Source organism: Podarcis melisellensis (genome assembly GCF_964234715.1).
Source record: "Podarcis melisellensis genome assembly, chromosome: 2".
Classification (NCBI taxonomy): Eukaryota; Metazoa; Chordata; class Lepidosauria; order Squamata; family Lacertidae; genus Podarcis; species Podarcis melisellensis.
In genome coordinates, this window is record NC_138529.1 from 39413121 (window position 1) to 39440278 (window position 27158).

The window sequence follows — 27158 nt, forward strand, 5'->3', positions numbered from 1 at the left end:
CCTCCGCAGCCCCACTGCGCGGCCGCGGCAAGGTGCTCCGCAGCGCCCCCACCCGGCGCAAGTGGGAAAGCGGCGGCCAGGAGGCGGAGACTCCAGTTCCCAGCGCCCCAGGCCGGGCAGCCGCAGTCCGAGCCGCCGCTTCTCTTCCAGCCTTGTCAGCAGCGCAGCGCGTCGGGATCGCCGCTGAGCTCGGAGAGGGAGAGAGGGAAAAGAGAAAGACGACCAGCTCAGCATGGCCGGCCGGGCGTGGGTCGGGAGGCTGCGCTGAGCACTCGGGGCCGGGCGTGCTCGCTCGGCGGCTGCGCTTAGCCAGAAAGGGAGAAAGTGACGCTCCTGCTGCTGCTGCTGCTGCGCCCCCCAAGGATGCAGGAGGCGGCGATGGTGCTGGCCGGGGGCTGCCCCCCTCCTTCCCCGCCGCCGCCGCTGCTGCTGCTGCTGCAGTGCTAGAGTCCCCGTCTCCCTCCTCCTCCTCCTCCTCCTCCACCTTCTACCTTGAAGAAGAAGGGCCATGTAACCGCCTCCTCCCGCCTCCCCCAGCCCGGGATAGCCACCGATCTCCCCAGCTCTCCCTCTCCTCCTCCTCTTTCCCGAGCCCGTCGCGGCGCTCTCTGGCCAAGGGCGCAACCATGAAGAAGCAATTCAACCGCATGCGGCAGCTCGCCAACCAGACCGTGGGCAGGTAAGGGAGGAAAGTGGTTTGGGGCTGGGGGGTCCAAGGTAAAAGCACATCGCCTCGGCTTACAACGCCCCTTTCTGCCCCAGCGGACGCTGGTGCGCCAAGGAGCGGTGCGCGGGAGGGTGTGGGTTAGGTACCGAGTGCAAATCATCCCCCTCCCCGTCTCTAAACTCGGTTTGTTTGGAGGGCTGTTTTGGTGAAGCTGCCTCCATTACATTTTTTGGTTTCTATATTCCTTCGGTCACAGCTTGTGCATTCCCCTCCTCCCAATTTCCTATGCTTCTTCCCGCCTCTCTCTCTCTCTCTCTCTCTCTCTCTCTCTCTCGTTTACACACCCGCTGAGAGGCTGCTGTGGTTATATTGGGAAAGAGATCTTCATCCTTTGACTGCTAGCCTATGCTTAGAAAATGGAAGGGCTTCTTTCTGCTACCCCAAAGCCCTTACCTGAGGCTTCAAGGTGCTTCCTATGCTGCCTGGCCTCTGCTAGGCTTGTTCCCCAAGTAGTTTCATTCAGGAAGCTCTTGCTGTATGAAAACTCTGCCAGTTCCCCTCCACTTGTATAGGTTTTATCTTAACCAGCTGCTGACAGGCAGGAGGGACAGGTAAGCAAGCTAACAGAAACCACTGGAAGGCATAAAAAGTCTGGCAAGAGGCAGTAATGGCAGTTAGCAGACTCTGCCTTCTGAGTTAAGACTGTGGTCCTAACCTCACTTAGCTGGGAGTAAGCCCTATTGGTTACAGCTGGACTTAGTTCTGAGTAGACATGGTTAGGCTTGCAGCCTCAAGCTTGCAGAAAAATCTCCCTGGAGAGTCTATAGCTATGGGGTGTCCTTTTCACCTCAGTTATTGCTTATCTCAGAATTTCTATCTCTCTCTGCTCACCTCAGGATTTATTGCTGTTTATGCTAGCGAGAATCAGCTGTTATTGGTTGGGGAGCTGGCCTAGCTGGCTTTCACTCAGCAGCTGTCTTTTGAAGGAAGGAAGGGCCAGTGAACCCTGCTCCTGCATGATAAGGGAGACTTGCTTTTGGATATTGCAAATCTGAGCATCTTTCTTCTGCCCTTGCTGTGGCAGCCAGGATCAGTCTGGACCTGTGAGAGTGCTGTGCAGGCTCTGATGTGCTGGCTGGGCCTTCTGTTCACAGCATTTGCTTGCTTTAATGGGAATGCTTGCTGCAAAACCTTTTGAGAATTATACTAGATAGAGGTTCTCTACCCACCTCCCCAATCTCATTCCTGAATTATGTCCCATTTTTTGGATAGAGGTATGAGGCAGATGGAAGGGTCAGAGGGAGAGGGAGGAGCTATGTGGCTTTCATGGAATGTTATAACACAGGCGGCAAAAATTGTCTGGGTAGAAATCTCGCTGTGCTTTGCAACCTATTTGTTTGATTTCTTTTCTTCTCCTGACAGCCTTAATGGGGGGAACAGGGGATGCGCTGAGAAGCTCTTCCAGTGTTATGTCTGCGGACTGTCCAGATGGGCAGTGCATCATTAATTCGCCCCAATCTATCCAGCTGACATGTGTCCATCTTTGCATCGCTTCCGCTAGCAGCTGTGAGCACTGGCTTTCCCTACAGCCTCCGGGGATGGCTAGCCAAATGGGTCTGCCTCTATCTATGGCTTGCAGTATTAGGGAAGGTTTTTATTCTTCATTTCTCCAGATATTGCAGCCCGGCCCTGTGCTACAGCTCCATTGCTAGCATGCCTTTCTGGTAGTTGACTCAGTCCTTGTTGAGAAATCCAATCACGTCAAACTTGGGTTTAATTGTGGTAGCAGAGGTGGCCCTGCTGTGCAGGCTGCTTTTGATAAGTGTGGTGAAAAAGCTCTTCTGCACAGGCAGCAACAATCCCACCCCCAATTTAGTGGTCCATTTTGAATCCCCAGGAAAAAAATGACTCTGCCTCTGAAACAATGAGGTGGGGGTTGGCTTGATTTCCTTTCTCGGCAATCAGTTGGTGTAAGAAACCAAATGCCTTCTTGGTCAGTGACTTGGCTGTGAAAACAGGCGGCTAGGCTGTTTAGCCGAGGGCATGTGTGCTACTTGATGGGGAGACGGCTTAAGGCATTGGTTCTGCTGTTGCAAAGCCTGTCAATGGGACTGTGGAGCCAACAGGCATAATAGCAGCCAATTTGCTGAACAAATGACCTACATTAGACATTGTAGTGGGAGGTGGCTTGGTTGGGGAGGAAACCGATGGGCATAGATGTAATTGTACGATGTGCAAAGGTAATGTGACAGGCGTCATGTGATGGGTTGAAGCTCTATCTCTTTTGCTTGTTGTCTGAATAAAGGTACCACTTCGACCAGCACTAAAAAAGGGGGGGGGGCATCCATTGTGAGCCAGAAGGATGCACCTAGTTTTCTTGTTAGTTGCATATAATAATATTTGTGTGCACGCAGTTGGTGACCTCAGGCCTAGATGTATTATGCATTTGTGTAGAGTCCTTTGTCTAACTTTCAGCATGAATAGCTGCTTTTAGATAAGCAGCAATTAATTGCCCTGATCCAGCTTATCCACATGAGCCATGCATATTTTGGCTGTCCCCAGTGTGACAACCTCTCTTTAATTTTGGGTGGGGGCGGTGGCCAGGGGGAGGGCAGTTGAGAAGAACAGATATTTGACAGACCTGCTGAAACTTCCAGCCAGCTGATGTGACCAAAAGGTTCTGTTACTGACTATCCCTGGGTTTCAAAACCATGACTCAGATCTTTAAAATCACATAATAGGTTTAGAACCAGTGAGATTATATAAATCCTAGTTCACTTTTGTGCATTTTCCCATTTGTGGGAAACAAATTTGCTCTTTCTGGGAGCTTTTCTGCTGTCAGTGTTAACTTTCACTCCTTCTGTTCCTATTTCTATTAGTAAGCTGTTATTTCTGATTAAGTATCTGTCAGTTCTTAGTCACTTTGGTGCCATTCGCTATAGTTAAACAGGATGCCTCATAGACAATATCCCTTATCTTGTTTTGAGTATGTTTGTGTGCACATGTGGTAACAGATCTTGGGCATTGGCTATGTTGGAGCCTGGCCACATGGCAGCATTGCATGCATAGAGACTGCAATGTCCCTCAGTTACTTTGTTTGGAGTCTGTGAGTTTTATATTTATTTTCCATGGAAATAGGATGTATGATAGATAACCTTATGGCCTTTGTTCTGCTTGGGATTCAAAGATATTGAGAAAGAATTGCTGTTGAGTTCACAAGGCAACTTGGCTTGTGTTGGAGACAGTGAGAGAATTTCAGGTTCAGGTTCGTTTTGCTACCTTTCTACTCAAGGCAGTTTACAAGCTGAAGAAACAACAACATATACAACAAAGATCATACATCATATAACAATGCAATCCAATACAAATAAGCCATAATAAGATATGACTTTAAAATAAACAATTTATATTAATTAATGTAATATTCAACAATCCATTAGCATATAATAATACACAACAGCGTTAACTCTCAAAATATCAGCAAACAATAATTAAGCAGAAATTCACTCTCAACAATTACATTGAATAATTACTAAACTACAATCAATAAAAATAACAGCAAGTCACAATACCAAATACATAAAATGCATTACACAATACAATACATTTTAAAAAATTGACTTGAGCAACTGTTATGAAATTATTTTTGAGAGGCTGAGATGTTTTGTGGTTGTTAGAACACTAGTTTGAATTAGGTGGTCATTAGATGGATAAACCATGCTAGTTTTGCTCTCTGTAATACAGAACAAGAGATAATAAAATCATAGAATGATCAAGTTGGAGGGGATCACAAGGGCCATCTAGTCCAAGCCCCTTGAATGCAGGAATCTTTTACCCAGCGTGGAGCTCATGCTCTACCCACTGAGCTATCCTTTCACTTGGCAAACTTCTGTTGCACTGTATATATAAAGGAAATTTGGTTCCACTCATAATGGTTGGATGGGAGGTTGCTGGAGCCAGCGATTGCAGACCTAGAAGGGAACAGTTGTGGGGAGGATGTCATTAGAGGCCTCAGTCTTGCAAAAAGTGTCCATCTTCAAATTATATTCAGACTTTGGTGTTCAAGGTGGCAGTATATACAGGCTCTTTTTCATTAAGGCTCTGAAGTGGAGGCAGAAAATGCAGCAGAAAGTGGAATTGCTTATGGCTTCCTATTGTACTCTATTCCATCCCTGTGCATGTCCTCTGTGGCAAACGGAATGGGTTCTTTCCATTTCTCTACTGCATTCTGATGCCTCATATGGAAAATGAGGTTGCTGGGTGCTGCCCATGATGACAATAAGCTAGAGAGGAAAGGGCTTCCCCTTGCACCTCTTCATTTACATAGTGCGGTGGCCTTTGTTCCCAGGAAGCACTGAGAGGGATAGGGAGCCTGGCCTTCTAGATGTTCTTCGCCGCAGCCAGCATAGCCAGTGATGAAGGATGATGGGAGCTATAGGTCAAACAGTATCTTGAGAGCCATAGATTCCCCATCTCTGATGTAGGGTGTGGATGTGGTTTATGGAGTCTCCTTAGATCTTAACAAACCTTGCTATCTTGCATGACTGCCATTGCCTGGTGACAGTTCATCCTTTCCTCACTTTCTCGGTTGGGGGGTGTTCATCCATCTTATTTTCCTTTATATTCAAATTTCAGGATAAAATGAGGGAGGAGACACAAGGGTGTGACAACAGCACATCTTGCAGGCCTCTGGTACCACTGAGAAGATCTCCTTTTCCCTTCCTTTGCCTCCATGTATTACCTGCTTCAGGAAAGCCTCCAACACCATATGCTGTAACACATGCTCTAGCTGTGCACTGAGTGGACATCTCCACTGAGCTGTGAAATAAAGGAGGCACTGGGTGATTATTTTTTTCCTTTGCATTCTAACCAGCTTGGATCTGAGGCTTCTGCTTCCTTGACCATCACAAAAATCTATAAGAACTATGGCCCATGCCTAGCATCCTCTTCTCACAGTGGTTGACCAGATGCTTGTGGAAAGCCAGCAAGCAGGATTCATGCACAAGAACACTCTGCCTTCCTGTGGCTTCCAGCAACTGGTATTAAGAAGCATTGCAAATAGCCATCGATAGCCGTCTCTTTCATCATACCAGGTTGCCAAGGGAACCTTCCTTTAACAAGGGTGAGCCAAGGCAATCTTTCTCTGTTAGACACACACACACACACACACACACACACACACACACAAACTTTCCTGGATTGGCAGAGTAGATACTGTTTTCCCCCCTCTTGCATTTCCTTAGAACTTCCTTCTTTGATTGGACAGATTAAGGCTGTCACTTGCTCTGCAAAAAAGAGATGGAGAGATGAAGGCAGAGGAGACCATGTTAAGTTAATTTGCATCCTTTCAGCTATGTGTGTTCCAACCCTCTCCCCTTCCACAAGTTCATCCTTCTGGAAGGATGGTGTTCCTCCCTCCCTCTGCCAGAGTATAAGAGCAGTAATGGCTAATCTGCATTGCAATCTCTGCCTCTGCCTGTCAGATCTTGACCTTTTCTGTATAAAACAGAGGTGAAAAGCATAATAAACAACTTCCTGGCAATTTACTGTGGATAGCTTTTCTATCAAACTCCTTTTTTTTAGTGGTATGAAGCTGGTTTCAATCCAGATGCAGCAGAAACCCTGGTTAGTCTTAGTGGGTGAGGTGGGTGTTTGCTTTGGAGAAGAACTGGGACAAAAGGAGTCCCACAGACCACAGTTAATTCCTTATTGGGCTCTTTCATATGAGCGTACAGAATTCAGGTTGGAGTATTTGTCCACTTAGTCCTGTAGTGTCTACTCTGACTAGCAGAGTTTAGCTTCTCAAGAAAGATGTTTCACATCACGTGATCCTTCTAACTGGAGAGGCCATGCATGCAAAATGTGTGCTCCGTGACTGAACTATGGTCCCTGCTCCTTTTCTAACATTTGCATTAGCCTTCTGAACAGGGTTATGGAAGTGGATCCAGCCAGCGGGCCAGCTTATTGAGTTCCCCCACCCTTGGCAGGCTGTTTTGATTGGTGGGTGGAGCCTAATGACCTGTCAGTCATAGTGATGCCAGGTGATCCATGCCACAAACCAAGCCCAGCCAAGCGAGCCTGGAAGTTACCACCAATCAGCTAACTGGCACAATCTTCAAGCTCTACTCCCTGCAGGGGTCAGCTATACTATTGAGTTCCAGAACTTTATGGCATAGCCAATCCCAGTTGCCTTGCTCTGGCCACTGACAGCTACACTGGCAACCTCACCTCCACTTGCCCCATATCTGCCATCATACATATGGGTGGGTGTGCTTTGAGGAAAGTGGCCTCACAAGCCAAACAGAGACTTGTGCCAGCCCTAATTAGACCCAAGGGTCCCAGTTCCCACTGGCAGCTTTAGAGTTTGTATGCCTCTGGCTGGCATATGTTGGAGATTAACAAATAGCTGTATCAATCTCAGTACCATTCCCCATTTATGAATTTCTCAGTGTCATCTGACTGGCCTTTGTGGACTGACAGCAGGCAGAGGCACATGGACCGTTGATCTGACCCAACATGGCAATTCTTAATGTCTATGACATCCCCCCCTCTCCTTCAAACATTCCCGGGGGGGGGGGGGTTAGCCCTGTTCATCTCTTGTAGCAACCTTAGACAATAGCAATTTTTAAACGGCACAAATTTTCATGGACCGCAGGCCACTTCTTTGGATGCATGGCTGTTATCCTGGATTACAGGTACACACATAATTCTTTGTAAGGCTGGATGGAAGAGGAATTGTAAATGGTGAGGTCAGAAGGAAATGGAATGCAGGAGTTACCAACAATGATAACTGCATTATTAATGGTGGCTTCTCTCTCTCTCTCTCTCTCTCTCTCTCTCTCTCTCTCTCTCTCTCTCTCACACACACACACACTCACACACAAAAAATAACACAGCCATCCTGGCATTGGTAAGCTGATTAACACATGCAGCATGGCTAGAACGGATTGTGTCAATGATACAATCCAATTGGATGCCTTCTGAGGTCTGTCACTTGTGGTGGTGCATTGAAAGCAGGTATGGGCAATAAGCAAGGTTGGCTGCCGGTTCAGGAAGAGAGCAATATTCTCGCTCCCTCTCTCCGGCTCCCCTCTCCCCTTGAAACACACCATATGCAGGTTTAAAGCCTACACTACTATGACTCTAAGCAAAGATTAGATTCCACTGAAACTTGGGAAGCATTTCGTCTTCCTCGATTCCTACATTTCTCTGTTTCATTTACTAAGACTCCAGGCAATAAAATGCTGAAACTGCATGCTAAAGGAAAACCAAAAGGAGATGTAGATGACAGAGGAAATGGGCTATTAGGGGATGGTTCAGATGGTTGGAAAGGAGCTTTGTGCAGCAGAGAGGCCCCCTCCACTCCTTTGAGCAGGTGGTTGCCCAAAGACCACGCCATCAAATAAATTACCTGGTAACATTCCTGCATGCACCAACTATATTCTTGAAGAGCTTTCAGCCATGATGGTGGTTCACATGCAGAATGTCCTGTGTGTTTGGAGCAGGGACTGAGATACTAGGCACCAGCACTGGGCAGAAATGTTTTGTGCATGCACAACACTTAGGTGTAGGAGAAATCATGAAAACCTCATGTAGGTATTTGTGTGTGCCACATACAGCTCTTGCACCATGTATGTGTAAATGCATGCTGAAGAGCCACAGCTAGTCACAAATTCCTAAATGCATGAATGTGCATTGGATTAGATGCATGTTTATGCAGCTTGTGCAATGATCAACCACGTGACTTTCCTGTTGCTGTTATTTCCTCCTTTTTATATGCTTGAAGCAGTCCAGCCCCTCAGTTGCGTCCAAAGTACAACTTTCCAGCTTAAGTGTTAGGGCTTGTTGCTGCCCTGGGCTCCTTTGGGAGGAAAGGCAGGAAATGGACTGAATAAGTAATTGGCAAGATAGAGCTGGGTTTGAGTTTTTAAACCCTAAGCTACTACTTGGGGTTTGTAACCAATAAGAAGCAGGCCATTCAGGAATTCAAAATTGGTCATGAAATGATATAATATGTGTGAAATGATATGCATGCCCTTACCCCAAACAGCATACATTTGATTACTTCCATTTGCCTGGCTCTTAAGGCTTTCTGCTTGCAGCAATGCATTTTAAAAGCAAAAATAGTCAATTAAAAAGCAATAAATAAATGACCAGTTAAAACATACATCACCATCCTTTGTCAAACCTTTGCCAGTTGGCTTAACTCCTGCTGTCGAAAGCTGTCTCCTAATATCAGAGTCTTGCAATGTGTTCAGAAGATGCACAGACTCAATCTTAGCCAAATCTCCAAGGGGGGGGGAGTTATGGAACAGCTTCTGTTAGAAAACCTTTTCCCCCTACATGGAGTACAGGAATATAGGAAGCTGCCTTCTACCAAGAACTGATCCATCTAGCTCAGTACTGACTGGCAGTGCCCCTACAGGATTTCAGACAGAAGTCGTTCTCTGCAGTTTGCCTGGCCAAAAAACTCACACCCAGAATGTATGCGAAGGGTCATTGTGGGTCACAGTCTGTAGCATTCATGTGAATTCCTTTAGGGTTAGGATCTTTTCTGTTTCTTAATTTTATAGGGTATGGTGTTGCCGTAAATAGCATTTTTTAATACCATAAAGCAGAATTTAATTAGTGATCCCATTGATGACCTTCTTTCACATGCACTTCGGGAGGACATGGGATGCAGCAAAGGACATTTAGCTCCCTGGAAAAGAATTCAATATTTTGACTGATTCTGGTGATGTAGGTTAATCAGTGTGTGTGTGTCCTGGTCTGCATCATGCCATCTGAGCAAGTCAAGTGTTTAGCAGAAATCACAAGGAGCATTTTCTTAATTTTGTTATGACTTCACTGTTTGTTTAATATTACATTTATAACACACTTTTTCTCTAGTGAGCACCAGTAGCCCCTTTTATCTTCACAGCAACCCTACCAGGTAGGTCATTCTCAGAGATAGTGGTGGTTGGCCCAAGATTGCCCAGAGAGGCTCTATGATTCTTTTTTCTCCAATTAGTCTCTTCATTAATGCTGCCAGATCTTCTTGTTTTCATACAGCAGAAAATAAAATTCATGCTCCTAATGGCAGCTGAGCAGCTGAAAAGCTCTCCTTGAGATGAGAAAGGAAACCCTGGAGCAGAATTTAACTGTTCCACAGGTTGAGCCTGCATTACACAGGTTCCCAAGGTCATCTGGGTGTAAAAAGGGCACACCATAATAACCTTCAGCCCAGACTTCCAAACAGAGGCTCTGTGTCACTTAGGGCTGCTTCTGCAACTTGCCAGAGTGATTGTGCATCTATGTGCACACAGGCAAAGTTATGAGAGCTTGTTTTGAAGCTGGACTTGACTGTATTTTCCCGGGTAACTTTTTACAGACAGCATGCGAGTTCTGGTACTGGACACCATTTAAATATATGCTGCTACACATAGTGGTGGGTGGCAGTTGGAGGGGGGGAGAGAGAATGAATCATTTACCTACTGAACAGCTTAATTTGGAGGCTATGTATTTTATATAAAGCGTTGCTGCCTCAATTGCACTGCTTTCTTTCCTCCTCGTACTCTGGTATCTCCTTCAGCTGAGATTCCTGCATTGCAGGGAGTTGGAGCAGATTGCCCTCAGAATCCCTTCCAACTCTATAATTCTGTTATTCTATGATTAAGACTCCTCCCCCCCTTATTTATCTATTAGGAAAAGTGTTCTGATCATACCAATTTCATCGTCGGAGATGGCTGGAATCGGCTTTGTCTAACAAGGAGGAAGTATAAATTAATTCAGCCAGATCCTCTTCCATATTGCAACTTGCTTGTGAATTTCTCATATTATGAACATTTATTAGAGTAATTAGTCTTGGGGAATAAGTAGTTGGGCTTTTTCCAGCTGTGAGAATCAGTATAAATGTGTTTGAGAAGTAAGGGCTTCTTCTTATATAGCCCCCCTTTTTTTCCAAAATGAAGATGACAAATCAAATGATCAAATATTAATGGCTAAATGTGATGAGGATTTTGCTTTTGGATTTGAATATAAGACACACAAGCACTTTCTGCCTGCCTTGGGGAAATGGGAAACACAGTTGCAGTAAGCATGTACAAATTAGCAGCTGTTTTAGAGTATGTAGACAGGGAGTAAACAAGAACCCCTCAGGGATACTTCCAGGCAAAGAGCTTTTCCCAGAAATTGCAACAGGGAAACCTGCCCTAACTTTGGAGGGAACTCCTGCAGTTCACTCGCAATTCTGACAGCCATCTGAATCAGCTTCTCCCCGTCACCATCCTCCATCTGTTGACCCCTGATATTTTAGGACTCCAGCTCCCATTAGTTATAGCCAGAATGGCCTGTGGTCAGAGATGGTGAGAGTCCAACCACATCTGGAAGGCACCAGGTTGGGGAAGAGGCATGGAGTGGTGAGAGGTCAAGTCCATTGCTGCTTGGTAGCTGTCTTCCAAGGAACTAGATCAACCTTGTCCAATCTGGTGCCCTCCAGATACTTTGGATCATCCCTGATCACTGGTCAATCTGGCTGGTCCAAAACATCTAGGAAGCATCAAGCTGGGAAAGACTCAACTGCATGGATCAATGGCCTCCATCAGCCCTTTTCATGTGCTGTTGCTGTCTGTGTTGCAGACAGCACATCTGCCACAGCTTTGAGGAAGACTAAAGAAACAGGCAACCGCTACACAACACATCAAGCCAACAGCTTGTTGGAACATGAGGCTGGTCCGTACTTTGTATCTGAGTCTGCGGTTGCACAGTAGAGGTGTTTTGTGACATGCCAAGCAAGGCTCTTTGCCAAGGAGCCTCCGATGTGTGGACTGAGTATAGAAAAGGTTCTGCGAGGAACCTGATTTCATAGCACCTACATGTTGCACCAAATGAGGACAACTTGCAGCCCTTGGCCATTAGCTGCTGAGCCCACCAAGCCCTAGGAGAGACCTTTCCAATCCCCTGCTGCCCAGTTTATCAGCCATCAGCTGGGTGCTGAGGAGAACATTACTGTTCCTGTGCTGTGGGCACAGCAATCTCTGCTGCCCAGGGATTGCTGAGGAATGAAGGTTTCATACTCCCCCCACCACACACACACATCAACCCTGATTCAGCCTAAGTGAGGGGGCAGAGAAGGGAAGATATATGTTGAAAGAGGAAGGTGAATAGTACTAGACACAACCACTGCTGCATGTGGTTCTTGGGAACAAAAAGCCTGCCTCAAAATCCAGCAAGCAGAGGATGGAGAGGAAATGTTGGCCAGATAGGGGTGGGTGGCTGATGTGGCCAGAGAAAAAACAGGGGTCAGAACTGTGATTTGCTCATCCTTCCTGCTGACCAGGAGAGCACACTTCAATGTGACTAGCCCCAGTTCTCAATTTAATGTCATCCGATTGGCACAGAGTGAAGTTCAGGACCCTTATGCCCACCCTGGGTAATGCCGTGTGCCAGGGCAGCTTTGTCCCCTTCGACTCTCCCCACCCCCACCCACCTCCTCTTTATTTTTCGTCTGTGCAAGCAAGTTCATTCCATTCATCACATGAGCAGCACTGCAGATATTAATTTAATGTCACACGTGGCTGCAAATAAAAAATAAAAAAATATGGCTCTAGACCCACAGGAGTTTCCTTGGCAAATGCGGCATACATCGAAGAGTGGAGAGGCGCTCCTTTAAATAAATCATCCACTTCAATAATTGATGTGAGGAAACCATGGTGAAAACTTTGTGCAGGGAGCTGGAGGCAGAGAGGAGAGGCCTGCAAATGGGCCTTTCTTTATGGTGACAATAACAGAAGCAGGTGGGACCTGGTTCGTATTAGAAGGGCTGTGTTGAGAAGATGCAAGTTCAGCCCTTTGGGAGGTCCATACTTCTGGGGAGATATTGGATATGGTCAATGATGATATAAATGAGTTTTCTGAGAAGCTGTTAATTTAATGCTTCCTTCCCCAAAGGCAGTTTAAAGGCTTTTGGACCCGACGTCTGAAATGAGAATAGCTGGCTCCCTCGTATGGGTGGGGGAATTGAGATCCATTTTGTTTGCATTGGTTCTGTGTCTTTCCTTGAGAATGAAGTTGTTAATAAATAAAAAAAAATCTGCCAGAAGTATGACAACAAGAGTCCCACTAGTAATAACCAAGTGTACTTGCACGTACAGAAATTAATGTCCATGCTGGTATATATAATGCCAGTGGCAGTCATCTTATTCTTATTATTTATAGAACACCATCAAAGTGCATAGTGTTCTACAGAGCAATACAAACAAAAAGGGAGATCGTTACCCAAAGTAGCCTGCAATCTAAAGATTGACGGTGAGGGAGACAATAAACAGGGAAGGGGAAGGGAGGGAGGCAAGGTGGAAGAGACCAGAATAAGGAGGGAGGGATGTGAATGGAGGCACAGGGTGGAATCCAACATGGCACTGAGGTCAACGTTCTGTCAGCCCAATGATTTTATTAGGAGGAGGACTCATTAGTAGAAGACATGTGCATGAGCCTCTGCTTTTTCAGCGGAGGACTAGGGGCTTATCAGTTGAAGTATTCAATGGAAAAGGTGAAGTCTGAGAAGGGAATTTGAAGGAAGGTGGAGGCAAGAGGCTGTTCAGCAGCAGAGGTGTTCTGGGAATGAGTTCCTGGCTAGACAGAACCAAGTTGGGCTGCACCCAGGTGCACAAGTATCTTACTGTCAAGGGATCAAGCCAATGCTTTTCCTTGGGCAGCTTGCCCAAGGGGAAGGCATTGCCCCTGCCTAGAGCAGTGCTCCATAGTCAGGCTTTAAGGGGGTGCAGAGATGATATGTGTGAGCTTCTATTACTGAGCATATTGCAGCAACTTAGATGCGGGGAAGTCCCTGGGTAAACTGGTTGCCTGAGACTCCTAATGTGCAAGGGATGCCCTGTACTTCACAGTATCAGAATTCCTTTGATGACAGCCCCTTGTTGACATGTGATGTTTGAAGACTGCAGTAGAAGGACTTTTACCTCTTGCTGACTTGGCACTTCTCTCTTTGATTCTGTGAAAAGCAGGAGGAGAGTTATGAGGTCCAGTCGTACCTTGGAAGTCGAACAGAATCTGTTCCGGAAGTCTGTTCAACTTCCAAAATCTTAGGAACCCAAAGGATGGCTTCTGATTGGCTGCAGGAAGCTCCTGCAGCCAATCCGAAGCTGCGGAAGCCCCATTGGACATTCGGCTTCCAAAAATAGTTTGCAAACCGGAACAGTCACTTCTGAGTTTGCGGCATTTGAGAGCCAAAACATTTGGGAACTAAGCTGTTCCAAAACCAGGGTACAACTGTACTTTGGAAAAGTGATGTGGCAGGGAAGGATTTGTGCCAATGCCATTCCAGCCCCATGATTATGGCTTCAGCAGAGTTGCACCAGTGATCACCTCAGCCTTTTCTCTGGATCTCTGGCTTGTTGCTTAGGTCCTTGTTTCAGCTTCAGCCTGAAGCAGTCATTTGCTGCACATCCCATGGAGTTCTTGTGAAGCAGCATGGAATCAATCTTGCTACCTCAGGAAAATTGCCTTCTCTCTTACTGTGGACATTTTTCAGGGCACACTGAGTTGAGTATGTGCCATATGCCAGACATTGGGCTGGCGCAAGTAGAAACAGAGCATAGCACTTTGAGGAAAGATTTTTGTGAATTCTGTTCCTCTTGAAGCTTATAAGAGAAAACAATATACCTCTAAGGACGTGCAGATATGCCTCTGTTGGTGGGTGTGGGAACCACATGCCTAGGTGCTGAATGTGGCCCTCAATATCTCTCTGCTTGGCCCTCAGAGATCTCTCCAGACATGTGCCCTCCCTAGACCACACTCCTCACAACTGCTGCTCTGCAATTTCCTTAAGTGCTTCTGCCTAGCTGGAATATGGTTGTGAACTGTGATTAAGCCTCTTTGTTTGCCTGGATGGAGAGACGTGAGTGTATTTATGTGAGAAAACTCCAGCTTTTGTATGGCTGGAGTCTAGACTACTGTGCAAAAGTAAGAATCACATCTGGTGCTGTTCCCCCTGTTTTTTGCATTGGGACCCACCTACCACTTGCATGTGGCCCCCAGAAGGCAATGTGGCCCTCAGGCTGAAAAAGGTGCCCCAGTCCTGGTCTCAGACCAGTTGCTGCCTGACATAAGTAGCATGCAGGCCTGGAAGCCTGTCTTTGCCCTGTTGCCTCTTGTTACATTTTATTTATTTCTTGGATAACCCCTCCTTGTTTCCCATTATTCCATCCTTTGTTGCTTTCTTGCACATTTTGTAACATGCACTGAGATTGCAAGGGAGTCGCTGGGGAATTGAGTAATGCATTAATGAGCTAACAGATTTTCCAGAAGATGCCTGAAAAGTGAGCCCACAATTGGCAAATCCACTTAGGGTGAAGTGCAAGCTGCCCCACTTTTCCCAGCATGTCCTGGGGAGAACAGCTGGCGCTCTCATTTCTGGAGCTGGAGCTTTTTCTTTCTTTCTTTCTTTCTAGTATTTCTTAACAGAGAGTGGATGTGCTTCTTGAGCCCCGGGGAATGTCATGTTCCAGAAACAAAAGAGTGTGTTTTGCATTCTTTCCATCTATTCGGTGCCTGCCTGAAATTTGCCCCCTCATCTGCTCAGCTTTTCAAGCTCTGCCTTCCTCTTGTATCCAAAGGCTGCTGTGAGTATTTTGAGGCAATGTCAACAATTATCCAAAACAATGGATTCATTTCCAAAGCATTTTGGGCACCCAGCAATCTTAATTTCCTTACCTGGAGTCTATGTGGGACTTTGGACTAGACAGTGGTTTTTGATTGGCTGATTGGCATGCACTGCACTTTACATATCTTTAACCAACTCTGCCCCGAGGACCTGGTGACTATATCAGAATCTAAACCAGGTCTATAGTACAGAATGGAATGAACCATGCCAAATGTAAAACTGTCCAGCAATGCCTGTAGCCTGGACAGTAAAAGCTGGCCCATATAGAAAGATGCTAAAGTGCTTTGACTCAATTCTGAGAAAACAGAGTAGTTGCCAAGAACAGAAACATAAAAAGCTTCCTTATGCCAGGTGAAACTATTGGTCCATCTAGGTCAGAGTATTATCTATGCTGACTTGCATTTCTCTATGGGTTTCAGGCAGGGTTCTTTCTCAGCCACAGCTGGAGATGCTGGGACTTTCTACATGCTCTAAATCCCCCAGAATGCTGTTCTGTTTGGTTTCATCCCAGTGTCTTGATAAGAAAATTAGGTAGAGATGAGAAGGTACACTTAGACTACAGTCCTTCACACATTGTAAAGGTAAAGGGACCCCTGACCATTAGGTCCAGTCGTGACCGACCCTGGGGTTGGCCACATGAGCCGGCGTACAGCTTCCGGGTCATGTGGCCAGCATGACGAAACTGCTTCTCGAGAACCAGAGCAGTGCACGGAACGCTGTTTACCTTCCCGCTGGAGCGGTACCTATTTATCTACTTGCACTTTGACATGCTTTCGAACTGCTAGGTTGGCAGGAGCAGAGACTAAGCAACGGGAGCTCACCCGGTCGCGGGGATTTGAACCACCGACCTTCTGATCGGCAAGTCCCAGGCTCTGTGGTTTAACCCACAGCGCCAACCGCATCCCTCTTCACACATTGAAGGCGTAGTAAAACCAGTGGCCTGCTCCATGGTTTTAGCCTTGAATTTTGGGAGGGAAGAGAAGCAACAGCAGAAATGAAACACCAGGGACTGAGCTGTCCTCAGCCAGTTCTGCTTGCCTGTAACAATGAGAACTACAGATCATGCCCAGAATTCCAGCAAATTCTTCTCTCTGGTTCAAATTAGTAGCTGAATCTCATCCAATTAGATTCCTCCCCGCCCCCAAAGTACCAGGCAGATGTGTTCTTACAATAGGACATTTCCAGCCTTTCCGAGTTGCTAGCCCTTATGGCTGCAGAAGGGCTAGAAACCGTACTGAAATCCCAGAAGCCAGAGGGATGGCTTAATAACAATGCACAGTGTGGTGTAGTGGTTAAGAGCGGTAGTCTCGTAATCTGGGGAACCGGTTCGCGTCTCCGCTCCTCCACATGCAGCTGCTGGGTGACCTTGGGCTAGTCACACTTCTCTGAAGTCTCTCAGCCCCACTCACCTCACAGAGTGTTTGTTGTGGGGGAGGAAGGGAAAGGAGAATGTTAGCCACTTTGAGACGCCTTAAAGGGAGTGAAAGGCGGGATATCAAATCCAAACTCCTCTTCTTCTTCACAATTAAAAACCCAGCAATCAATTTCTGAACAAATGATGCAAAATGAGGGAGCACATAGTTTAGTTATAGAGGTTGCACAATTTGGGGTTTTCTTGGGGCAGAATTGGAATGGCTGTGGCACAGAATTATAATTTTTGTTCAGCATGGAATATCCGTAGTCTTGCCTGTTCAGGAGTTTGGCAGCATCAAGCTTAGAGATGGAGGAGCAATGCTCCTAGAATTTTCTTTGTGGGGAAAAAAATCCTTCCTGATCCTGTTCTGCATAAAAAATTAAATGTACCGCTACATCCAGCTACATCCCTGTCAGAGCTTTGCTGGCAATGTGCATGCAGAGTTGCTGCCGCTGGGGACAAAAGCAGCAATTTATGACTGCGATGTATATTTCATGTGGCTTTAGTGCTTTTCCTAGTAAGAGGCACACTACACAAGGAAAAACTTGAGTGCTAAAACATTTTCTTGCGTCAGAGGAGCAGGCTTCAGCCAGCCAATCTGAGCCAGAAAGCCCTACAATGTTTGTTCAATACTCTAGCTGCTGTGTTTACTACTCAGTTTTAGAAATCAGAAATGTCAGAGCCGCCATCTTCACTGCCTTGCCCAGCAGCGGCTTTCCCTCGTTGTTTCAGGGGTTAAAAGCTTTTGTAATGACAACTAAAAAAATAAATAAAATGGGTCTGCTAGGCAGGATTATCCTTGCCCCTGGTGGCTTGTTACTGCTCCAAAGATGGATGAGTGTGCAGTCTTTCACTGTAATATGTATCCCAGCTTGTGGGATGGGGAACAAGAATCTTTGCTGCCTTCCTTCTATTGTTGCCTAGTAATTTTATTCCTCTAAATGTCACAGGAACTTCCTCTTCTGTTACAGCCCTCAGCATTTGTCCACTGGAAAATGATAAATATTAATCAGAGAATTATAGAGTTGGAAGCGATCCCAAGGGTCATCTACTGAAGTTTGGGTGAGTGGAAGGGAGCCCAGGAAAAGATGCAATATTTTGTTCTAATGAGGGTTCTCTCAGGCTGCAATCCTAGACAGGCTCACTTGGGATAAAGTTTTATTGGACATGCTGTGACTTGCAGAGGATTGTACCAGGTGTGGATAATTTGTGGCACTCTGGATATTGGTCTACAACTGCCTTTGTGGCTGACCACAAGTTATGCTGGCTGGGACTGAGGGGAGTTGTGGCCTTCCAAATGCTGCTGTACTGCAAGTTCCCCATCCCTTCTCAGTACCAATGATGACTTCTGCAGGTGGAGTTCAGAAGAGAGAACACAGTCTGGAACACTGGTGTTCTTGGGAACTGGTTTCCTCAAATAAGCTTTGGTTGCAGAGTTAACCAGCACTTGCATATGGATATTGCATTTAGCTGTATTTGGTCCCCAACTGAGAGTCCAGAGGGAAGTTTGTTTGTTTGTTTTAACCTGCTGCTGTTTTGTTTTTTTGTGGGGTTTTTTTAAACTATTGTTATGGCATTAGTAGATACAAACACATGCCAGGAGGCTGTGGAACTTTAAAACCACAATATGCAGTAAACTCAGTCTGTGGGTTGGCTGGAGATGCGTTAACGGTATAAGTGGGAAAACACACATAAGACACCAGGAAGCACCCAGCCAATGAGCCACCCAAAAGAGAGACAATGTCTCAAGATTCTGATGAGTTTTTATTATTAGTTAAATAGCCTTCTACAGAGGCTTTCTACCAGAGACAGTATATGTATAATATATTTATCTGTCTCTGATAGAGAGCCACTGTAGAAGGCCTTTTGGCTGAAATGCCTAGGGCTATTAATAGAAATTGATCAGTGTCTGGAGACACTGCCTCTCTTTTTAGCATAACTGTATATAAGTTCCATGTCTGCTTGCCTGCTGCCCTGGAACCTCTGCCCTTGTTAAAACTGTGCTTGCCTGTTAATGGGTTTGTGACTGCAATGAAGCCATTGGGGGGTCAGCTGGATATCCATCAGACGCCTTTCTTAGGCTTCTCCATCAGGCGTTTCCAAACTGTAGCCCATGAGCTTCACTCAGGTCATCTGCAGCACATCTGTGGATTTGTGGCAAAAGAAGGCATTGAATATTCATATTGATTTTTAATAGGCATTTTTGTTGCTTCTTCTGATGATTGTACTACATTTGGAATTCTGTGGAATTCAATCTGTTACAGCGATGAAATACAATATGTAAGTAATAAAAGAAGCAATAAACATACAATTAATAATCATGCAGCAGCCACAGCAGATAGAAAAATGATTATGTACACCAAGCAAGTTTCAAGAGCCCCATGGGCAAAAAAATAAATAAATTTGGGAACCACTGTTTTACAGAGTCTGTGGCCTTGACCTAAGAATGTTTATGCATTATACTTATATGCTACCTTTTCTGGGAGAAGCTAAGATAGTAGTGATTGGACAAAGGTTACCTCAGCTCCATGGCTGACTGGGGATTTCAACCTGAATCTCCCCAGTCATAGCCTCTCTCATGACTGGCTCTATGGTTGTACCTCATTCTGTGCCTAGGATCCTCCATTCAATCATTCTCACTATTTTCCCTCCATGCTAAGTTGCCACCAGCTAACAAAACAGCTGCCTAGTCTTCCTTCCCATATGCCCAGCAGTGTGTGTTGGATGCACACTAGTGACTAACATACCAAAAGGGTAGGCCATCCTAGTTTTATGCTTGGGTCATCTGTTGTAGTAGTGTGGTGACCATCCTGGAGCATATTCTTCCTTGGAAGTTCATATAAGGCTGCATGGCTTATTTGCTATTGCTCAATATATTTTGAACCTGGTCTCTTTTCTTACCAGCTGAACTGCTGATAAATTGAGCAAACCCGAGCAAATGGCTCAGCTTCTCAGCTTCTCTCTGAAGCTGTTTTCTCTCTTCTCTACTCAGCCTTCCCTCCCCCCCCCTTGCCTCTTCAAAGTATGCAGCTCCCCTCAAATTGGGAATGTGTTTGGCTGAGAACATTTAGCTGAGTTCTGCGTCCTTAGATTTATTCTCTCCCATCCGCGGCTGAAGAAACATAATCTTCCTCCATGCTGTTCTGTCCCCCGTCTTTACCAAGTCATCAACCGCCTGCCTCCTCTTCTCCCCACCCACTGCCTTAAGGTCACGAACCTTTTCATTCCTGAAATATTTGATTTTAAGTCTTCAGATTTTAAATATCTCATGAGAATCTGTGAGGGGGAGGGATTACAGTGCAGGCGAAGGATGATTCAGCTCAACAATGTAGCTGTGGTCAGGTTTTACTGCTCTCGTGTGGTGTCTAGGATTCAAGAGTTGCCATGGCGTTTCTGATTCTCAGAACCATGGGGAACTGCTCTGGTAGGCCTGAACTCTGTGACTGACTTTGAGCAATTGCCCTCTCTTAAAGCACCATTTGTGTAGTTTTGACCCTGACTAGCCTCTTGGCTCTATACCAGTATACCCAGTTCCTTCATCTTTTCCTCACAGGAATTGTTTTCTATACCCCAGACCATCTTTGTTGCTCTCCTCTTAACCTGTTTCTCTTCCACTAAACCTTTTCAAAATTGTGGTGATCAGAACTGGACACAAGGAGAATAGTGTGCACTTGGAAATTCAGAAGGCAAACAGCACAATTCGCTTTTGTGGCCTGAAGAAGTCAGGATTTTAAGGTTCCCTCATGCAGGGAACTATAGCACTTGGTGGAGTAGAGCGAGAAGAAATCCTAGATATTTTGTTGTTTCCTGTTTGGTATTTGTATATGTGCTTAAAACTAATAAAACAGAATTACCTAGAGAGAGATTCAGGTAAAGAGAGAAACGGGAGAGAGGGAGATGGTATCATAAATGACTTAAAAGAGCACCTCTCCCAATATCTACCAGCCCAAGCCTTTAGGTCTTTGTGGGGAGACCCACCCTGCAGTCCCACCAGCAGGTATAGCTCACTGTGTATTGATGGAGCCTTCTTCTATGGCACCCCAGCTGTGTAATACCATCCCTATAAAGATGCAGGTGGTCCTTGGGCAGACTTTTCAGCATCAGTTGAAGATGCACCTGTTCCTTAAAGCCTTTGGAGAGCCAATATTATCTGGCGTACAACAGTTACTACGTATTCTGTTTACTTCTCTATTGAAGATTACTTATAGTAGCAAGATTTCCATATGATCTTTTTATGCTTTAATAATTGTTGTGTGATACCTTGTATCTCGTCTGATTACTTTGCAAGTCACTTGCAAGTCACATGGGATGAAGGGTAGTTCCGAAATGAAATAAATAAATAATGAATGAATGAATGAATGAATGGTGGTGGTTTAACATCAACTGTGTCCAGATCTGATACCAGAAGCATGACTTTCATACTGTTTTGTGAAGAGCCATTATTTTGCACCTTCACAGTACCCTGTCCAAGGTGCTGACAAATGGACCACCTTGTTTATACTGGACCCTGCAGTACTTGCCATCACTTCTGTTTTACCTGCTGTGACCTGAACCTGTCTTGAACTCACCTTACTAGATGTGACTCTGCCTTATCTGTTGTTATGCTGCTCATCCAGTAAGTGCCACTGTGCCATTATCACTCAGATACTGTGCACACCCTAAGTTAGCTGTGCAAATGCGAGACTGAGGGCATGAATATCCAGATGTAGACCTTTCAGAATGTGTGCTTTCAAAACCAGGATTGCAGGAGTTTAGTTTCTTCTTAAGCAGAAGAAAGTGTGGACCCTGGACCCTGAGAGAGCAGCAGGCAGAACTTTCTGCTTTATGGACCAGTAAAGGACAGAGGGCCAGGATTCAAGTGTTTGTTTCAGGTGTGGCTCCCTGCATTGCCCTAACCTCTCTTCTCCTCCAGTACTTTAAACTGCTGTCAACCTTTCAGCTTAATGGATACTGTGGAAAGGCCCATGGACTTCTCTGTTGCCATTTCCCTCACCATCTCATCAGGGAGCAAGCAACAGGCCACTCACCTCCTTTTGGCTTAACTGTAGGGTTCTACCATTGTTGGGCTTATGTATGATGCTGCTCTCTGCTGCCAGCATTCATTAGAAGCATGAGGACTGTGTGCATATGCAGTATTTTCTGTCACAGCAGGTTAAGAGTGTGTGCATGGGTGATTTGTTTGTTCAAACACTACTTTCTTGCATACCTCTATGGGTATGCTGGTAGGATGGATTTGACCGAATTCTTCCTCCTGTTTTCTCACACTGGGCATCTGCATGTGGGACATCCCATTTGAAAATAGGATGTCCCCACTTGCTCCATGGCAGCTGGGATTCTCCCACCACCCATCCTCAACCTAGAATATGAATCCAGCCCATTTAGTGTAGAGAACAAAGATCTTCCTGAACTGAGAAGCCACTTGGTCACATGGAACATGCTCAGCTTCTTTGTTTTCTTACCACGGGGAAAACAGAGCAGATGAGAGTAGGAGATGAGATGAAAAGCAAAGGCGGCATGGGGGCGGGAATGAGCCTCTCCAACAAGGAGAGAACATTCTCCCTACTAAGCCACCTACAAATATAGCTCTTAATAGAAAAGGCAGCTCATTTGGAAATGCTGTTTTAGCCACACGTTTGCTGCATGTGCCATTGCCGAGTCTGGATCTGCTGTATCTGGCTCAGGAACCTCTCTTTTTTTTTTAAAGAAAGAGAGAGAGAGAGAGAGAGAGAGAGAGAGAGAGAGAGAGAGAGAAAGAAAGAAAGAAAGAAAGAAAGAAAGAAAGAAAGAAAGAAAGAAAGAAAGAAAGAAAGAAAACTAAACCGTAATTTGTTTGTGAATAGCAACCAGCAAACACTTAGAAAACTGGTCTTAGTGACTGTACAGTACTTACCATGATTTAATTGTCTTTGAATGAAATCTTATTGTTAAAGGAGGACTCCAAAGATGACCAATCTAATGAGCTATGTTATAACTGTACCATGGTTAAGATCTAATCAAATGTGTGCAGGGGAGAGACATGCTTTTAAACGAACTGTTGTCTGTTGAAAGCTAAACAAAACAATCTACGAAGCTGGTTAAAAATGGAGAGTACTGTAGAAGAGAATCATGCTGAGTTGGTGCAGTCTTAATTGAAGTAATAATAATAATAATTAGCAGTGTGCATCAGAATTGGATGAATCATGAAGTGAAGCAAGGCAGCTCAGGTGAAGCAGGATCTGCATGAGTCAAAATAGGGGTTGGGGCCGAAGCGCTTCATGGTGCCTCAGTAATCCAGACATCAAAAATTGCTGCAAACAAGCTCTGCTGAAAGCAAAAGTAATGTGTCTCACATTATTACAATGCCAGGGTAGTGAGATGGAGGAACTGAGAGCAATCACTAGAGTGGTGGCAGGCCAGAGAACAAGCTCCATTGTGACTGACAGATCAAGCTCATAATCCAGCAGTGGGGAACCTCTGCCCCACAAACCTAATTAGGCCCACCAGCCTTCCATTTCAACTTCCAGATACGATGTCAGGTGTGGGGCAGGTAAAGATGGGGTTTCTTGCCAAAAGCAGGATTTTCAGGCCCCACCAATCAGCTGATCTTCAGTGCCTGCAAAGTCCTGTGCCATTGCAAGCACTGCTCTTTGCAAGCACTGCCAGTCTACTGATTGTTGCCGTCTGCAAAGCCCTGCAGTTTGCAAGCATCACCAAGCAAATGATCACTGGAACATGCAAAGTGCTGTGCTTTTTCCACAGGTACTTTGAATTCAAACTGCATGGACTAAGGAAAGCAGGTCACCTGTCATTGTGATGTCAGCTGACTGACAGTAGGCGTGACCTTGCCTGCAACTTTCATTGGATTCCACCAATTATTATTTTTTAAATCTATAGATGTTTATGTAAAAATATAAATATAAATAAATGTAACGTAAAGGGTGCCCAACACAAATATTCCGTTATTTGACAGGCTCTAGCAGTTCAAAAGCACGTCAAAGTGCAAGTAGATAAATAGGTACCACTACGGCGGGAAGGTAAACGGCATTTCCGTGCACTGCTCTGGTTCACCAGAAGCGGCTTAGTCATGCTAGACACATGACCAGGAAGCTGTACGCCGGCTCCCTCGGCCAATAAAGTGAGATGAACGCCGCAACCCCAGAGTCGGCCACGACTCAACCTAATGGTCAGGGGTCCCTTTACTTTTACCTTTATCCACTCTTCAGGGGCAAGTATGCCTGCAAATTTTGGCTACTTTGTCAAAAGTAAGGGTATTACCACTATTTTAAAAAATCAGTAGTAAATTGGGAAGAAGAACAATGCATACTTGAACAGACACTGAGACAAGTTAGGCAGTGTACAAGGCCATTTTCTAAAATGCCAGATGGGTCTCTGAACCAAATCTTGTGGTTGATGCACACCTCTAATAATAATTCTTAAAAGCTCAACAAATTTCAAACACAGCTGTTCTCAGAGTTTTTTGAGCTGTAACTTTCTGAGGATTTTCTTTGAAATTGGAGGAGGGAGGCACAAGGAAGCTATTGCTCCTGTGGATGGTTTTAATTGGAACACACTGGGCATTTTATGACTTCGGTTTTCCAAGAATAAGCTGCCTAGTACCAGCTTGTGACTCACGCATCCTCCCCTCTTTCTCGCACTTGCACACATTTCACCAAATTGCTGCTGCCTCTCTGCTTTGAAGGAACAGGGGAAGAATGTGTGGAGTAGGCATTTAAGGAAGATGATGGGAAAGGGAAGGTATAAGCCAGTTTTTAGTTAACAGGTGATTGAGTGCCATGTACTGGGGTGAGGAACCCGTGGCTCATCCAATGTCTCTGGGCTGTCTCCCATCATCATTAGTTATTACCATGTTGGTTGAAGCTGATGGGAGTGGGAGTCAAATAGTCCGGGTTCCCCATCCCTGGCTATTGCACACTAGAGCAGCCTCCAAAGCAATCTCCTTCCCCACTGTCTGGGAGAGGTGAGCACAAAAGAAAGCACCATGTGTGCTTCCCCAGCCTTTTCTTTTCTACTCCAGCTAAACAGCCCTTCATAACCAATATGGTGTGCAAAGAGTTCTCAGTCCAACAGTGATGTTATAGTAATGTCTGCAGTGTCTTGAGGATGCGTTTAGTCTTCTTTGAAAAATGTCCTTTCAAGAGCTGTAGCCCATAGCTATTCCCCACTCATGTGCAGAGAGCGATTTTATTTTTCCCCATCATGATGCAGCTGTAGTGACAACTTGTCGGACTGGCTTAGCATCACTTCGGAAGTGCTATGACATCCTCTCCTGCTCTCAGATGCATTCTTCCCTCCAGGCACAAGAGCATATCGAGAATGATATATCTAAGGAGCACCGCCTGACTTGGTTTCCTGGCCCCCACTCCCATCATCATCATGGCAGACCGTGGTTGGAAGTGACACGGCTTTGCATTTGTAGAATGTCAGGGTTCTTAGGATGGATGTAGCAAACTCCCTCCACCCACTGTCAGAGTGAGAAACCACCCACCACCTTTCCAGAGGGCAGGAGCAAACTTTTGTTTCTTAATAATGCCACACAATTCTCCTCCAGCCTGTACTTTCAGAAAGCTGTCAGTATGCAGGCCTGTTGCTAGTGGGTGTTGTCAGCCTTCTGCCTATTCTGTCCAATGCCATCTTGGAAGCAGATTTCTAGTGGTGGACAACAGAATGAGTTCCATTCCCATATGGCTTGCAGTGCCCAGATGGCTTTTCTGAGAAGTTGCTTCAGCTATTCATACAAATGTGGTTTCTGGTACAAATTTCAAAATTGTGGCACCCAATGAAATGTAAAATCCTGCTATCTGTCTCAAACCCGAGGGTGTGGGGCATCACCAAAGAGATCCCCTTTTATGCAATGCTAGGATTGCATCTATAACACGTTTGAAATTCTCCAGGCGTCAGGCACATTTTGCACCTGGCTATCGGCTGCTTGCAACCAAGTGAAGCTGCCCAGGTGCCAGGATTGATGTCTCCACCATCTGGAGGTGCATGCCTGAGGAACCTTGGATTTTGACTGTTTTCACACAGTAGCAACGTACCCTGTAGATTTCTTTTCATAATATTTTATCTGCATAGCCAGAATGAATTTCAGGAGCCACAGCCAAAATGAATTTCAGGAGCCATTGAAAAATATGACTTTTGAGCTGCCTGGCCTCCAAATGGCAACTAGGTATTATAATAATATAATAATAATTTATTATTTATACCCCGCCCATCTGGCTGGGTTTCCGTTTTGGCAACTGTAACTCTGGTTTAAGGAGGCATTTGGTACCTAGCTTAGTGACTCACTAAGCTAATATATCTGAGTTTCTAACACTAATCTGTAATAGCGAAAGTTTCCCAAAATGTGTGTCATGATCTCAGTGAAAATTGTAGAGGGGAAGGAATTGGGTACCTGTGGTGACATCCTGTAGTGGAACAACCAGTCCAAACTTTTCCTTAATCCAAACACTTTGCAGTTTGGCACTAGCTTTGAGGTGGTTTGAAGCACAAAGAAAAAGAAACCACCCAATTCTCATTCACCACTCTCTCCTTGGGAACTTCCATTCCTGGACTCAGATACTCCAAAGGCTCTGCACTTGAATCTGTTGCCAGGATCAGTGAATGGCCTTTGAATGTGTGACAAAATTGTCTGCTTCCTTAGCTGTTCTATTAACCAGTGAATGGTTAATTGAGAGATTGCCTGCCTATTTCCTGCTCATCTTCTTTGGGATTTGACACAGGGCTCCCTGTTGTGACTTTGGGGGAGGTGTGGCAACAAGGTCTTCAAAGCCCTCTCACCCCAAAAGGAATCTTGTACCTGTATGTGGCTTTGAAGTGCAGCAGCCCATGTCTAATGACTTCCCTATTCCTCTGACACTGAATGTTCCATTACCTCATCAACACACTGGAGATAATTGGCAGGTTGTGAGGAATCTATTGCCTCTCTAATTGGACCCATACCTTTTATGAATGTACAGGGCAAGGCTGATTCCATCTCTGAGGATAGCGTGAGTCGGTGTACCAACCTGACCCATATATTGACATCTGGTTTGTGTAGCCCTCTCAGTTCTTTGCCGGCAGCAGTTTCCACACAGGCCACGACAGGCTTCCGGCCATGTCATTTTGCCACAAGTGTATTGCCAATATGTGCCAGATTCAGCTCAGATCCCTGTTTGACATATGCCACCACAAATGTCGCTTTTTGAGTCCAGCTTGTGGCTGCAGCATACCAATGTCTTGTTGGGTCTGGCGTGGTTGGAAATCCACATGGACTGACTGAAAACCTGCTCTTAGATACCAAAATTGTGAATTGGCCCATAGGGAATGGAAAGTAAGAGCAACTTTTTATAGCTGGAAAGGGAATTCTCAATGGACACAGCTGAAATAGAACAAAAAATACCCTGCACTTAAATAGAATTCAGTATTTAATATTTACTGGCTGT

At 45.4% G+C, this 27158-nt stretch overlaps 1 protein-coding gene across 9 annotated transcripts in view; it reads left to right on the plus strand.

Annotated features, from left to right (window-relative positions):
* Window positions 1–70: 70 nt before the first annotated feature.
* ARHGAP44 (Rho GTPase activating protein 44) overlaps window positions 71–27158 on the plus strand; it is a 90297-nt gene continuing 63209 nt past the window's right edge. For 2 of the 9 annotated variants that reach the window (XM_081895025.1, XM_081895026.1), the window contains exon 1: window positions 71–679. In XM_081895025.1, coding sequence (XP_081751151.1) covers window positions 627–679 — 53 coding nt within the window. In that variant the 5' untranslated portion in view covers window positions 71–626. The remainder of the gene's footprint in view (window positions 680–27158) is intronic. The other 7 variants (XM_081895021.1, XM_081895023.1, XM_081895019.1 and 4 more) reach the window with 5 other exon arrangements.